General features: G+C 38.7%; 2 protein-coding genes across 2 annotated transcripts; one reads left to right on the top strand and one right to left on the bottom strand.

Moving 5' to 3' along the window:
* The first annotated feature begins 1314 nt into the window (after positions 1-1314).
* LOC122001771 (P-loop guanosine triphosphatase YjiA-like) lies at positions 1315-14043 on the top strand. Its single transcript, XM_042556678.1, has 10 exons — positions 1315-1641; positions 2073-2138; positions 2847-3027; positions 11499-11695; positions 11800-11850; positions 11995-12086; positions 12202-12266; positions 12865-12956; positions 13638-13742; positions 13820-14043. Exons 1-10 carry the CDS (start codon positions 1372-1374, stop codon positions 13955-13957), a joined length of 1257 nt encoding a protein of 418 aa, XP_042412612.1. The 5' UTR covers positions 1315-1371; the 3' UTR covers positions 13958-14043.
* LOC122001772 (ubiquinol oxidase 1c, mitochondrial-like) lies at positions 14035-15516 on the bottom strand. Its single transcript, XM_042556679.1, has 4 exons — positions 15174-15516; positions 14944-15072; positions 14374-14862; positions 14035-14167 (listed from the first exon to the last, which is right to left on the bottom strand). Exons 1-4 carry the CDS (start codon positions 15450-15452, stop codon positions 14108-14110), a joined length of 957 nt encoding a protein of 318 aa, XP_042412613.1. The 5' UTR covers positions 15453-15516; the 3' UTR covers positions 14035-14107.
* Positions 15517-16115: the final 599 nt, after the last annotated feature.

Below are 16115 nucleotides of genomic sequence, written 5' to 3'. Positions count from 1 at the left end.
ATTTTTTAAAGTTTTTTGTATTCTTTTACGTTTTTTTATTTTTGATTTTTTTTAAGTTTTTCTATTTTTTATTTTTTACTTTTTAATTATTTTTTTACGTTTTTCTATTTATTTATTTATTTATGTTTTTTTATTTTTAATTTTTTATGTTTTAAGTTTTTTATTTGTTTTTATTTATTTACATTTTTAAACTTTGTTTTACATTTTTTAAAATTTTTTTTACATTTATAATTTTTTAATGTTTTTTATTTCTTTACATTTTTTGCTTTTCAAAAGTTATTTTATTTTATTTTTTTTATATATTTTTATATTTTTTTAATGTTTTTTTCTTATCCAAAGTTATTTTTGATATAAAAAATTTGTTAATTCCGGAATTAAGAAAAATCTTAATTTTTTGAGATTTTTCGATTCCGAATTACGTGCCCCTTGTACTGACATGTTTGGTATGAAATATTAATAGGAATCATCGATTACCTAAATAAAATAAAATTTTCATTGATCACCTTACATGAATAATCAAGATTATCAAGAATATCTCCAACCAAATACACCCTTATAATAAATATCGTTACTTTTAAAATTTTTTTTTTTATAATGCCAAACTTAATACACCCCTTCCTTAGAGTATTCATACCAAATGTCTTATTCATTATTAAAAATTTAATATAGAAGAGCCAATTCATTAAGTTTGAATATACACTTTGTTTTACTTACATAATAGTTTTCTTAAATTTACCATATTTTTATTTTTTTATTATTATTTTTCTATTCTGTTTATGTTTTATTATTATATATGAAATGAAAAAGTTCATTTCCTGTATTTTAAAAAATACGATTTATAAAATCTAAATTTAAAAAATAGAAAAGATAGTTGATGTAAATATTTTTTAATATAAAATATAAAATTTAAAATAAATTTTTTATTTAGAGAATATAGATGCTCTTAACTTGCCCAAATGCAAGTCTCTAACCATCAATGTTCCAAATTTTTAATTTTATTAGAAAAAAAACTACAGTACACCGTAATTAAAATTTAAATAGTAAATACTGAGTCAATCTACCGAGCGTTTTACCGCTACATCATGCCATGGGCATATCGTTAACTTATTTGATAAAATAATAAAGTGATTTTTTTATTCAAGTAAAACAAAAAAAATCCATTCTGTCAAATATTCAATTTGAAGGCATTTTGAGGGTCTTAGAACTCTACGTGGTATTATAGAAAATAGATCAAATTTAAGAGGCGGAATTTAAATTTAGTTTAGCTTCGATCGGTCATCGGTCTACCATTTTTCTCAAATTAGTCCAATCTTTATATTTGGATTCTTTTGACGAAAAACCCTACTCTTGTTCGTCGCTTCAGGTAGCGCCATGGCCGCGAGGTTTCTCCTTTCCAGAGCATCCCTAAACCTACGTTCCTCCCCCTCTCACTTTGGTTCGAGTTGCCCGTCGGCCGCCGCCAACGCCTTCTGCGACTTGTTCCGACCCTTCGGTGGTCGGACCGTCCCTCCGGCCTTTTCAAGGTCCATGGTCTCCGTCTCATCTCCACGGCTCGACCTCGCCGAGGACATCTCCCCTTCTCTGGACGTCGACGGAAGGGTTCCCGCCACTGTTATCACTGGATTCCTTGGTTCCGGAAAGGTCAGCTTCTTCATTCTCATTATTCAGAATCGAAACCCGACGCTGTTGTTGATGAGTCTCTGGGAAAGTGGGTACTATTTCAGTATCTTCCTTCTCTTTAGTGGCAGCGGAAGTGGATAGTGATACCTCTAATGTGCTCACTCTGTAGGTTCGTTGTGGATGAGTTACGCGTTGACTAGATATAATCATGAATTGTATTCCAGTAAATTCATTTTGATCACTGGAAGGTTATCAAAATAGCAACCAAAGCACCTTAATGTTTTTTTAGTGTCTAAATGATAAAATAAAGCCACTATTGGATTCCTCGTGCTCTCAGGAATTTATTTGTGCGCATACATTTTGATTATAACCACTAGAAGGATATCAAAAATGCCATTTCTTTTGCTGTAGCTTCGAGTTAACAGTGCAAGTTTTTATTCGAATATATGCAGACAACATTACTGAACCACATCTTGACCTCACAACATGGGAAGAGAATTGCTGTCATTGAGAATGAGGTATACAAATTTCCTAGCTTTTCTTTTTCACTGCAGCAATATTTGCTGACAAATCACTTTTGCTTTTCTTTTTAATTTATTCATCCTTTGTCCCATCCCATAATGTAAATTCAATTTTTGTGAAAAAACAGACTGTGGTGATTAAATAAGAGAATGAATAATCAATTTCAATAATCTGTGGTTAATCTTCCTGGCACCAAACTCATTAATTTAGCTCCATGTGCTTATAAATACATGGACCTAACTTTCTGTGGAGATGACTAATCATTATTTTCTTATGCTTTCCTGCTGTATTGCTGTGATTGTGGTTTTTTTTGTCTCATTAGTTGTAGCAAGAAGTTATCCTTAGATTTTTCAGTCCCATATGTAGGCTTCAGACCAGATATTCTTGCAGATTTCTTATGTTCGTTGTACTGTAGTAAATTAGGCACGATTTGCAGTATCAAATTCAATTCATTCTTATTTTTGCTAATGCCCACCATAACTTTAACCCACCCTTCTCCCAGTAAAAGCTTATTTGAATCGTCTCTTGAACAATGCTAGGCAAAAAAATTACAAGCCTCACTTGTGTACTTTTTTTTTTTTGGGTGATATGATGAATGGTCATTCGATGATTGCTAAGTGTGTCAAATTTCTCATTAGAAGTTTGTTTGAATATTTAAGGGATGAGTATTCTTCTCATCATCATTGTTTTTCTGCTCTTGGCAGTTTGGGGAAGTGGATATTGATAGTTCATTGGTTGCTAATCATTCTTCTGTTTCCGAGGACATTGTTATGGTTAACAATGGTTGCCTCTGTTGCACTGTGAGAGGAGACTTGGTTAAAATGCTTTTGAAGCTTGCTAAAGAAAAGCGTGACCAGTTTGACCACATAGTTATAGAGACAACAGGTAAAATTATTCTGTGCAAAAACATTCTTACTGAACAATAGCAATTTTACATTTGTTCTCTGCCTTTTGCTTTCTCCATTTGTTTTTCTGCGTATGATTACAATTATATTATCCATTTAATTATTTAACTACCATATGATATTCCGATAGAAGTATGGAAGTGCCTAGGAAAATAAAGTATTTAATGACTTACAAACTTATTTAATATGATATTGAAAATGAAAAAATATTTGATTAATGCCGGATAAGTACTCTAGTTTCTTATATAAGAACAGGGGAGACATACAAAATTATACAAACTATAGAGGTATTAAACTAATAAGTCATATCATGAAACTTTGATTAAGAGTAATAGAAAAAAGATTAAGAAAGGAGAGCATAGTGATCAAGAATCAATTTATGTTCATGCGTCGACAATAAAAGTTATACATCTTCTCAGGGAACTAATCGAAAAGTATCGGGAGCAAAAATAAGATCTACACATAATATTCATTGAGATGAAAAAAACTTATGATAGAGTACAATTGAAATTATATGGAGAATTCTAAAAAGATGGGTGTTAATGTAACATATATTGAACTAATTAAGGATATATAGGAAAAACTTCAGGGGGGATTAACTGAAGCATTTCCAATAAAGATAGGATTGTATCAAGGATCAACTCTAAGTTCCTATCTTTTTACACTAATATGGACGAACTAAAACATTCAAGGCATAGTACCGTGGTATATGTTGTTTGCAAATGATATTGTTTTAGTAGATGAGATATGTTCAAAGTAAAACCTAAAATCTCGTGTCATAGGAACCCCACGGGTTAGGCCTTTATATAGAAAAGAAGATATACACCAAAAGACATAAATACCCTTTTACTTATTCTAACACTCCCTCTCAAGCTTGAGAATATAGATCATATATACCAAGCTTGTTACATATGTAGTCAATCAGGGGACCTCTAAGTGATTTAGTGAATATATCTGCTAGCTGATCATTTGAGTTGACAAAACTAGTAGATATTTCTCCAGATATGACTTTCTCTTTGACAAAGTGACAGTCAAGTTCAATATGCTTTGTTCTCTCATGGAAGACTGGATTTGAGGCAATATGCATAGCGGCTTGGTTGTCACATATGAGTGACATTTGTGTAACCTCTCCAAACCTTAGTTCCTGAAGCAACTGTTTTAACCATATAAGTTCTTGACTAGCAATAGCCATAGCTCGATATTCTGCTTCTGCACTGGATCTTGCCACAACATTTTGTTTTTTGCTTTTCCAAGAAATAAGGTTACCTCCGACAAATATACAAAATCCAGAAGTGGATCTTCTATAAGAGGGAGATCCTGCCCAATCTGCATCAGAATACCCCATGATTTGAGTATGTCCTTTGTCTTCATATAGAAGACCCTTTCCTGATGCACCCCTGATATATCGAACAATGCGAGTCACTGCATCCCAATGTTCTTTGCATGGAGAGCTAAGAAACTGACTTACTACACTCACTGCAAATGAGATATCCGGACGAGTGACAGTAAGGTAGCTTAGTTTCCCTACCAATCGCCTGTACCGTTCAGGATCTGAAAGATGCTCTCCCTGATTTGGTAGGAGCTTGACATTAGGATCAATGGGATTGTCGACTGTTTTTGAGTTTAACATTCCTGTTTCTTCCAGAATATCCATTGCATACTTCCTTTGGGATATAATGATCCCATCTTTAGACTGTGCCACTTCTATCCCTAGAAAATATTTGAGTTTGCCGAGATCTTTTGTCTGGAAATGTTTGAAAAGATGTTGTTTTACTTGTGAAATTCCAAGATGATCATTACCTGTGATGACAATATCATCAACATAAACCACTACATAGATGCAACCAGTAGATGAGTGGCGATAAAAAACAGAATGATCAGCCTCGCTTCGAGTCATGCCAAACTGCTGAATTATGGTACTAAATCTACTGAACCATGCTCAAGACTCCCCCTGAGCAACAAAACACGGAGGTTGCTCCATGTAGACTTCCTCGAGCAGGTCACCATGTAAGAATGCATTTTTGATGTCCAACTGATGAAGGGGCCAATGGCGAATTGCAGCAATAGACAGAAAAAGACGCACAGAAGACATCTTGGCAACAGGAGAAAAGGTGTCGCCATAATCCAATCCAAATACCTGAGTATAGCCTTTAGCGACAAGACGAGACTTAAGCCGATCAACCGTGCCGTCTACACCAACTTTCACCGTAAACACCCATCGACAACCAACCACTGACTTCCCAGGAGGTAGAGGAACGAGGTCCCAAGTCCCATTGCTCTGTAGGGCACTCATTTCATCAAGCATAGCCTGTTTCCATCCTGGATGGGCAAAGGCATCACTTGCAGTCTTTGGAACAGAAACCGACGACAAGGAAGACAGACAATAATAATAGGATGGGGAAAGACAATGATAGCTTAAAGAAACATAGTGAGGAGAAGGATTACGAGTGAAACGCATACCCTTCGAGTGCAATAGGAACATCGAGGCGGGAGATGGGACCGGAGGAAACGACGAAGGACTTGGCTCCACAGATGTGCCCACGAAGTGTCGGTGTTGGTCGACGGCAAAGCAGAACGAGGACGGCGCGGATAAACCTGCAAAGGAGGAGACGAGGCGGGAGGTGATAGAATGAAGTACCGACGAAGAGTAGGGGAATAACACTTGTACCCTTTTGAGACCGTGGGTACCCAAGGAAGACACACTTATGAGACCGAGGAGAGAGTTTGTCAATGCCGGGATCAAGAGCATGAGCAAAACAAATAGAACCAAAGACCCAAGGTGGTAGAGGATGAAGGTACTGATGTGGATAAAGCACCTGATGAGGTATTTTACCTTGGAGAGTGGATGAAGGCATGCGATTGATGAGATAACACGCAGTAAGTACCGCATCACCCCAAAATTGATGAGGGACATGAGAATGGAGAAGAAGAGTCCAAGTGGTTTCAAGGAGATGACGATTCTTGCGTTCTGCAACCCCATTCTGTTGAGGGGTATGAGGGCAAGACGTGCGATGCAGCACACCATAAGATGTCAAGAAGGTACGAAACTGAGTAGATAAATACTCGCGTGCATTATCACTTTGCAAAGTTCGAAGGGAAGTACCAAATTGAGTTTTTATTTCAAGAAAAAAGGATTCAAAAATAGAAAACAATTCTGAACGATCCTTCATTAGATATAACCATGTACAACGGGAAAAATCGTCTATAAAAGTAACAAAATACCTTGACCCCATTGTAGAAGAAACACGACTCGGACCCTAAACATCAGAATGAACCAAAGAAAAAGGAGACATAGCCCGACTCTCAATACGAGGAGAAAAAGAACTACGAACATGTTTACCTAATTGACACGACGAACAAGATAAAGACTCTAAGTGAGAAAGACTAGGATGTAACTGTTTCAACTTATTAAGACCTGGATGTCCCAACTGAGCATGAATAAAAAGTGGAGATGCCGCCACCGAACCAACAAAAGAGGGTTGGTGAAGTCGATATAGGCCATGAGATTCACATCCGAAGCCAATCATCCTCCCCGTACTCCGGTCCTGTAAAGAAACAGACGTGTTAGTAAAAGAAATGACACAATCAAGAGATCGAGTAAGTTGACTTATCGACAATAAATTAAAAGGAGCGCCGGGAACATAAAGAACATTATGAACTGAAAGAGATGAAGAAGGATGAACAATACCAATACCCTGGGATTGAGTTTGGGAACCATTGGCCATGGTGATCATTGGTAAATTACCAGAAGAATTAAAACCCAAGGACCCGAAGAACGAGATATGCCAGCAAAGGAAGTACCAGCGTCTGTAATGGTAGCAGTGGAACCCGAAGCCTGTCGATCCTCAAACCATTTCAGAAAGTCAGTATAGGAAGGTGTTGAAGTCGAATCAGGTGTTAACTGTGAAGTGGAAGCTGAAGGAGCAACAGAACTCTGAACAATCTGATCAGCACGAGGAGGACGACCATGTAGACTCCAGCATTTATCAATCGTGTGTCCCAGTCGGTGGCAATGATCACACCAAGGACGTCCTTTGCCACCCTTGCGAGGTGGAGGTCCTTTGTGTCGAGAGACCAAAGCTGACGAGTCAACAGGAACAGAAGAAGGCATCGTCAAGACTTTGGCCGGGACACGGAGAAGAGTCACCCAGGGGTTGCCCAGGATCTGGTCACGGACATGAGAATAATCTGTGGGCAGACCATATAAAGCCAAAGACATAAAAAATTTCTTCCGATTTTCAAGCTCTTCAATAGGATCGGCCGCAGGTGGGAGCAGTTCATTGAAGTCACAAAGAAGGCTAGAAACTGAACACAGATAATTTGACATTGAATCCTTAATCTGATTGGCGCTGAGGATAGTCATGAGATCTTCACAAACTTGATAGAGTCGCCGAGAGGTATTTGTAAAGAGTTGTTGAGCTTGTGTCCAAACAGCTTTGCAGGTTTTGTGAGTACGGAAGACATTCCTAAGAGATGAATGGATGGTGGCTCAGATAATACAACACAACTGGTCAACCTTCTTCCACAGAGGACGATCGCTTGACCAGAAAGGCCGACGAGGCGTGAGCTTGACCAGAAAGATGTGCGGCAGAAAAATGGCGCGGGGCAGAGGAAAGACAACGCGGGGTAAGGAAAGAAATTAGGGTTTTTAAGCTAGCTCTGATACCATGTTCAAAGTAAAACCTAAAATCTCGTGTCATAGGAACCCCACGAGTTAGGTCTTTATATAGAAAAGAAGATATACACCAAAAGACACAAATACCCTTTTACTTATTCTAACAAGATATGCGAAGGAGTAAATACTAAACTAGAATCTTGGCGAGAAATAATAGAAGTGAAAGGTTCTAGGTAAAGACAAAATATATGAAATTTAAATTTAGCAATATTAGACGTAATAGACAATTGTTAAGATAAGAGATGACGAGTTGTCTGGAACTGAGAGTTTTAAGTATTTAGGATCATTTTTACAAAATGATGGAGGAGTTGAGAGAGATGTCTTACATAGAATATAAGCAGGATGGTTGAAATGAAGGAGAACATTGAGTGTTTTATGTGATTGTAAAGTACCTTTAAAACTTAAAAGGAAGTTTTATAAAATGACAGCTAGACCTGGTATGTTATATGATGCTGAATGTTGGACTATGATTGAGCACATGAGCAGAATATAACAGTTGGAGAGATGAGGATGTTAATGTGGATGTATAGACATACGAGGATGAACATAATAAGAAATGAGAGTATTAGCGAGAAAGTCGGAGTTGCATTTATTGAGGGTAAGATGGTATGAACATATACTTAGAAGATCAATAAATATTCCATTTAGGCTATGCGTAACTATTATAAATACGTACATCAAATGAGAAAGAGAAAGACTAAAAAAGACGTGGTTAGCAACAATAAAACAAGATAAAATTTATTTAAGTATAGATGATGATATAGTAGGTGATAGAGCTCAATGACGTAAAACGATCCTTATGGTCCATCCTACCTAGTGGGATAAGCCTTGGTTGTTGTTGTTGTATTCTACTTAAACATATGTCTTGATGCTTTCAATAATACTATTGTCGACGTGAGATTTGTCTCTTCATTTTGTTATCCCGTATGTTTCTTTCATAATATCACCTCAGTTAGAATTGTACAAACAAGGTAGTCAGATTTGCTTTCCTACATAGAGTCAGATTTGTTTTCCTACATAGGATCAGACAAGGATCCATAGACTCTGATTATAGGATTGGAATATATTTTTAAAAAATTGAGTTATACTGGTAATTCATATTTTAATCTATTGATGCTATAATGGTTCTCTACTGTTTAACGAATAATCTATATAGTCTACACGCTCTCTTAGGCTGTTACGATACTAGTAAATGTTAGTTCAAAAATTATATTCAATCAGGTAATGCCTTAAACTAGTAGTCTATTAAATATTAATTGTCTATAGTTTATTAGAAATGGCATATTGTTACTGCTTAATTTCTCTACTCTTCAAACAAATAGGTATTAGTTACACTAAACATGAAATTATGTTGTATGCATCTTAATGCACTCTATGTTATATGCTGATATAACAATAAGAAAACAAGGGGAAACCCATATATTTTGGAAAATGCAATGTATGCGGTCAATTGAAAGATAAAAGATCTTGGTATGATTTGCAATAAATCACAGCATTTTCTGTCCGAGGCAATGCTAGAGAAGTGTAGGACTAGGTGGTAGTGGTGACAGGCGGCCTAGTATATTCACAATAGTAATGGGTTAAAGAAGGCATTTGGTAGACAGGCTTATTTGAATGGTGTTGGTTATTTGTTGTGTTGATGGAGACAAGCTCGACAAAGGTTCATTGCAATGTGAGAGAGACTTGAGGCAACTTAGCTTTCTTGGCCTGAATCTGCTATTCATTTCTCCTAATTCTCTTTTGTTTCTTGGCCCCATCCCTTGCTATCTTGGAAACACCAAATCAACGATCTCATACATGATTGAGATAGCACCCTTAAAGCTACTTTGGGTCTGAACCCAATTTATCCTTGCACAAGATTCTACCATGCCTGTGGTCAGATAGCAGGTGCATATTTTCATGAGCCACTCTCACCCTATTCTCTATTTGAGCCATGTTTTTTTTTTGCCAAATTACATGGCCCTACTTCTAATTCTCAAGTTTGATTACCTTGGGTATAAGGAACAAGGAAAAGCTATATGGAGTCCCCAGGGCCATGGTGCCGCGGTAGGACATCCAGGTTGTCACCTAGGCACCTACAGTTTGAACCCTAGTTACGGTGTATTTGCAGAAATTTTTCTTCCAAATGGGGGGCGTAACCAAATGATGCTAGGTTTCTGGACCGGCCGCTGCGTGCGTTTACCGATTTACCCTGGTGATTAGTGGGAAACTTCCGTGGGGTCGGGCTGGTCACCCCCGAGATAGTCAATGAGATTAACTGGGATTATCATTTTTCATCCCCAGGGCTATAGTGTCGCGGTAGGACATCCAGGTTGTCACCCAGACACCCGCGGTTCGAACCCTAGCTACGACGTATTTGCAAGAATTTTTTGGGCTGGTCGTCGCGTGCGTTTCCCGATTTACCCTGACCGGTGGGAAACTTCCGTGGGGCCGGCTAGATATAGTCAATGAGGCTAACTGGAATTATCATTTTTTGTCCCCGGGGTCATGGTTCCGCGGTAGGACATCCAGGTTGTCACTAGACACTCGCGGTTCGAACCCCAGCTTCGGCATATTTGTAGAAATTTTTCTTCGAAATGGGGGGGGGGGGGGCATAATCAAAAGATGCTGAGCTTCTGGCTTTTGGGCTGGCCGCTGTGTGTGCTTCCCGATTTCCCCTGGTGACTGGTGGAAAACTTCCGTGGGACCGGGCCGGTCACCCCAGGGATAATCAATGAGGCTAGCTAGAATTATCATTTTTTTTTTTAAGGAAAGCTATATGGAGATGGAGACAATGGAGACTTAAAGAAGGAAATTGAAAAATAAGAGAGATAAAAAAAAATGCTACTATTCAAATTAACCTTAAGGCTAATGGGTCATTGAAATTGTTCGGACTTATGATGAATAATTGTTTGATGAGAGAAGTCATTCATGCTTGCATGCTATATTATGTGATTTTAATTGGAAAATCTTTGTGCATTTGTTGAACAAAGAAATATCAATTGAGACTAGAAAAAGACGGTTTTTGAGCCCTTCAAAAAAAGCTGCCTAACCATGTTAGCTGTTGTACAATGACTGATATGCATACTAAAGCTACCTATTATGCTATAATTATCAATTGTAATAATTTCTCCATTCTAAGATGGAAAATGATAGAAAGTGCCAGTAGCTCAGTTGGGTAGACTGTAAGGGCTGTGGTGATGGGATAAACTATCATCTTCACCATTTACTTGAGTGATGTTTATCTCTTTTATTTTCCTCAAAAAAAAAAAAAATGCAAATCATGTGTTCTTTGGTTAAGTTTCATGTGACATGAACTCATGCCGCTAGCTGTGCAGAAACATACCTGATTATGAACTTGTGCTGGCACATAATCCAGCAAAGGACTACCTATCCTTATTTTGGGTAGCTTTTAGCTAGTGGTTTATGGGTCTGTACAAGTATACAACATCTTAATCTGTGGTCTCAAACTCATAAACTGCAACCTTTTTTGTAAATATATTTCTTTTAATCTAATTAACCAGACTAATATTGTTATTCTTGTATGTTGAGTAAGATTTAACTGAAACGTTAATGTTTGTAGCCTTTAATACTTTGACTCTTTATGTGCCCTTTCGCACCCATGTTAGCTATCAACAATCTGAGTTGACAGCTGAGACTTATATGTAAGAGTTTTTAGAAGCCACAGAGTTGGACACTTATATCCACAAAGTGCAATTATTCATAGTCGAGTCCAGATAACACAGCTTATGGCTTCTAGATGCTCTTGGTGTTGACACATTTATTTCTTTCCGCAGGACTTGCAAAACCTTCTCCTGTTATAGAAACTTTCTATACAGATGATTTGGTTGCACAGCATGTGAAACTTGATGGTGTTGTTACTTTGGTGGATTCTAAGCATGCTATGAAACATTTGAATGAAGTTAAATCGAGATGGGCTGTGAATGAAGCGGTAGAACAAGTTGCATATGCAGATCGTATTATATTAAACAAGGTAATCAATTGTCAGTTTATACACTACTTTGGCAAGTAGTTACCATACATATGGTTTATCTTCTGTTTTAGTGTTTTTTTTCAAACACTTTCTTCTATTTGCAGACAGATTTGGTGAATGAGACTGAATTGGATGCACTAGCTAAGAAAATCAAGGTAGAAATTTCTTCATGCATACTTGCAAAAAGGCTACCAGTGTGTTGCATGTGTAATCTATAATGGAATGCATATATGCTTAACCTATAATGTGAACATAATATTGTATATGTTTAATTTATTATGTCATATGCAATATTGCAGCACATAAATGGGATGGCACAAATTAAACAAGCGCAATTTGGATCTGTGGATATAGATTTCGTTTTGGGAATAGGTGGATATGATTTGGACCGGTGTGTTCATTCATTTGCAATTATTTATTATTCTTAAGTTTTTCAACAAGTTTGTTTTTTCGTCTATGTATGCTGACCATTTGGTGTTGTTAACTTTGTATTAATACACGTGCAGAATTGAATCTGATGTTCAGATTGATGTCAGCCATAACACTAGTCATCAATGCGGCCATGATCATGGTAGTTTTATCAAGCAATTTTCCTTTTTCTTTTTTCATATATATATTTATATTTTTGTGTGTGCGTCTGTAATAAAAGGATGCCTCAATCATTGTGGCAATGGTTTATTGGAAATATTTGTTTGAAAAGAGTTAGTTACAGCCTGAAAATTTTGCGATATACTGATAGGATTGAGACATCTGATATTTACTAATTCAGCTTTAGATTACTTGTACCGGAGAGAACTTATCATCAGATTTGCACATTGTATCATACATCACCTATGTAATTTTCATCTTCTATGAGGTTGATTCATTGCTTGGTAGAAATAACTGTTGCTATGGCTTTATTTTTATTTTAAGGACTTCTCAATATTCTGAAGATATCTGCTTAGATCTGCTTGAATTTGGCGTTTTCATCAAAGAACCAGTCATAAGTAGCTTTCTGCTAATCAGTTTGGTGTGGACAGATTGTTGGATATTAATATACAAAAAGAGAATATATTGTCTCGAATATATACCTTGAACTAATTTTCTCTTTACAAAAAACTAATGCTACAAGTTCTGGTGCGCGAGTAGTAAGTGATGGCGTGCTGTTCTTTTTTACACTTGTGCTCCAGATCACCATAGGGATCATCATCATGGTCATGTGCACGATTCAGCTGTAACTAGCGTCAGTATAGTTTCTGAGGGGACTTTGGATCTCGATGAGGTATCTTCCTATCTCTTGCTGTTTGATATGAAGCTCTAGTTTTTGTGCTAAGGCGTTTCTGTTCTTTTGTTTTTGTGGCTTGAAGTTGATTGTAATGATTTCCTGATTACTTAGCAATGTACTCTTGCAATCCAACACCTACTTGTCAAAAATTGATTAGAATTTTGGTGCTGGCATCAGATACCGAGACCATTTCTCCATGATGAAATTACTTCTGGAGTCCCTAACATTTTGTTGCATTATATTCTCGCTAGATTAAAGACCGGCATGAACTTCTCTACTAGATTTATTATACTTGGAGAAAATAAATTTGCCTACGGCATGCTATTTCACATCTTCACTTTTAAGTTAAATGCTTCCAAAAATGGGCAGAAGATGGAAAATGATTGTAGAACCGTTCGGCCTTACTTTAGTTGTAAACGCATTAGCGTTTTCCTTAAATTTGCCAAGCTTAGGTGGTTTAAATTATGGACACATCTTGTCCTATTAAGTCCAAGTGTGCTTTTTCTCTTTGGAAACCAAGATAAATGTTATAAGATCTTGGGTGCTTTTACATTTCAAGTTCAATTTATCTGATATGCTTTCGCAGTTCACATTTTCAGAAATCAATTAAACCGAATCATTCTTCTTCTAAGGGATGGTAGTTTCCTTGTATACGATCCGCTGATCAATGTTATTTAGGTTAACGACTGGCTTGAGAGACTAGTCGATGAAAAAGGTGAAGACTTGTACAGGCTGAAAGGTGTCCTATCAGTAAATGACTCGACCGGCCGCTATGTAGTTCAGGTACCGTGATCTCTTTTGCTCCCTGCATTATCTAAATTGAACGATGTTTCTTCACGCATCTGCTTCTCTTATTTCAGGGGGTGCACTCCATGTTGGACGGCTGTCCTGCAAAGCCATGGGGGGAAGGTGAGAAGCCGATCAACAAACTTGTGTTCATCGGTAGGAACTTGGACGAGACGGCTTTGCGAAATGCCTTCAGAGGGTGCTTACTATAGATGAAACTTCTCAAAGATGGCCTTGTTTTTGGTAGCATGTTGTCATAATTTTCATATTTATATTATTTAAAAACAATTTGGTCTCATCTTTTATTCATTTTATTAGATTTACAAAAATTATTCATACATAAATATAGCAACAGAAGCAATTCAATGATAACCCAGCGGCGCCGGTGTATCCTTCAGCTCCATTCCCTGGCAATGTATGTCCTGCAATCCCCAGCATCACATGAACAACCATATCATTCGTTGAATGAAGTAGGTGAAGCACGCAATTAAATGTTATGAGAAAATTTTGAGAACTGTTTTTTTTTTTTTTTCTTTTTTAAAGAAAAGAAGAATTTGAATTTTTTTTTTTAAACTCTAGGGGAATTTTAACGATCTTAAAGTTTTAAATGAGATTATCGGTAGCGTACCGAGGCGAAGTGATTGACGTCGCGGTGGTGCGCCTCGTCTGCTCGGATGACGGCGACGACGTCCTTGAGGGTGGCGTCGGGCGGGAGGCACCAGTAGTCGATGGCGATGGCGGGGGCGGGGACGTTCTCGACGGCGCCGGCCTCGAGGTCCTTGAGGTATTCGGTGTAGGAGTAGACGGCCTCCTCCTCCAGGTATCCGACGACGCGGTGGGCGAATTTGGGCGACACCAGGTAGCCCACAAAGTAGGCGTTGAAAAGGACGCCCTGCACCGCCAGGACCAGCGCCCGCTCGTACCACCGCGGCCGCGCCACCTCCATGAACGTCATCAGGTGCATCCGCTCGTTCTCCGCCTCCTCCAGCAGCGCCCGGATCCACCCACCGCTGTGCTCGAAGCGGCGGAGCGAGCGTAGGTGGAGTAGCATGCCTCCCACCATCCCCGGCACCGCCGCTACCGTCTCCAGCAACAGCGCATGGTATACATGCCGCCTCTGTTTCCAGACCAAGATTAACCATAAATAAATAAATAAAATCTTCCCAAATTTTGGGAAGGGACCAAGCTTCACAGATACCTGGAAGAAGGCGTCGCTGGCGACACGCAGGGTTTTCACGGTCCTGTACGCGATCTTGTCGAGGAGCGTGGTGGGGACGTGGTGCTTCTTCACATCGATCGAGGTATCCGCCTTGTACGCATCCCATGGCTACGGAGTTCGTCAATTCCATGCATGTTCAATTGCGGCATCAGATGCAACGATCGATCACACGAAGAAGATCAATCGATAACTGAAATCGAATCGCTTACCTGGAAGCAGGACCATCTCCAGGGAGTGCCATCTGCTTTCGCGATCTGGGATCGCTCGATCCCCCAATAGTTGGACACCAGCTTGCCCTCATTCGGCGTGGCAGCGGCGGAAGGCTTCGCCTCGTCTTCCTTCTTCGCTGGCGATGCAATGGTGCTGGCGGCGCGGACGGAGAGGAGAAGTGTGTACGCGGGCGGCTCCCGGCCGGCGCCGGAGGCGGCCGAGAGAAGGTGAGGGCGGATGCGTCGGAGCAGCGCGGATCCGACCACTCGAGTACTCATTCCCCGTCGTCCAATCGGCAGAACGAGATGAGAGATCTGCTTGATCGGTTTGATTTGGGGAAGAAGGCCGTTAGACACGGTATTTATAGGCAGCAACAGCGGGCAGGCGAGTCGTACCGGGAAGTCGTTTGAAAAGTCTAAAGTATGTAGTCACGCGCGCTGACTTTAAATCATTAAAGCCGTCGATTCGTCTGAAATATAATATTCCTTATCAGTTTATCTGAGGATGGTTACGAAGCTGTCAACGGTGATGCGACGTAGCGTACAAGTCACGTTGCTCTAAACTCTCGATTCATCGAGTTACTTTTGACTCTCCTGGTCGATCGGGATCGATGCCGGTTCAATCGATTAAATCAACCAGCGGCCCGGATCCCGATCCGGACGCTACTATAAACACGGTCAGAGTCATAAAGGAGAGGCTGCGTTAGGCAAATTCTCCACGTTTACAATACATACATAAATTATAAATGGACCGTGTAAGATCGCCATGCTGTTTAAACAAAATAAATTATCATATACTAATCGTCTCAAAGACTATTTTGATCCTTTGACGTGGACCCATTTTAAAGTTTAGTTTGTAAAAGCTGGATGCTAGTTGTTATAATATGTATCAGTTATTGTTAGTTTATATAACAATATAATTATTTTATATTAATTTATCTT

The sequence above is a fragment of the Zingiber officinale genome, chromosome 7A (genome assembly GCF_018446385.1).
Source record: "Zingiber officinale cultivar Zhangliang chromosome 7A, Zo_v1.1, whole genome shotgun sequence".
In the NCBI taxonomy this organism is placed as follows: Eukaryota; Viridiplantae; Streptophyta; class Magnoliopsida; order Zingiberales; family Zingiberaceae; genus Zingiber; species Zingiber officinale.
This window is presented reverse-complemented; position numbering and strand designations above follow the sequence as displayed.

Bases quoted from the DNA above. Each gene is read 5' to 3' on its own strand.
- LOC122001771 (XM_042556678.1), top strand. From the start codon at position 1,372: ATGGCCGCGAGGTTTCTCCTTTCCAGAGCATCCCTAAACCTACGTTCC. The intron at 12,087-12,201 runs GTGTGTTCATTC...ATACACGTGCAG, and splicing joins GGTGGATATGATTTGGACCG to AATTGAATCTGATGTTCAGA. The intron at 12,957-13,637 runs GTATCTTCCTAT...AATGTTATTTAG, and splicing joins GGACTTTGGATCTCGATGAG to GTTAACGACTGGCTTGAGAG.
- LOC122001772 (XM_042556679.1), bottom strand. From the start codon at position 15,452: ATGAGTACTCGAGTGGTCGGATCCGCGCTGCTCCGACGCATCCGCCCT. The intron at 14,863-14,943 runs GTATCTGTGAAG...GTCTGGAAACAG, and splicing joins CCAGCGACGCCTTCTTCCAG to AGGCGGCATGTATACCATGC. The intron at 14,168-14,373 runs GTACGCTACCGA...TGGGGATTGCAG, and splicing joins ACGTCAATCACTTCGCCTCG to GACATACATTGCCAGGGAAT.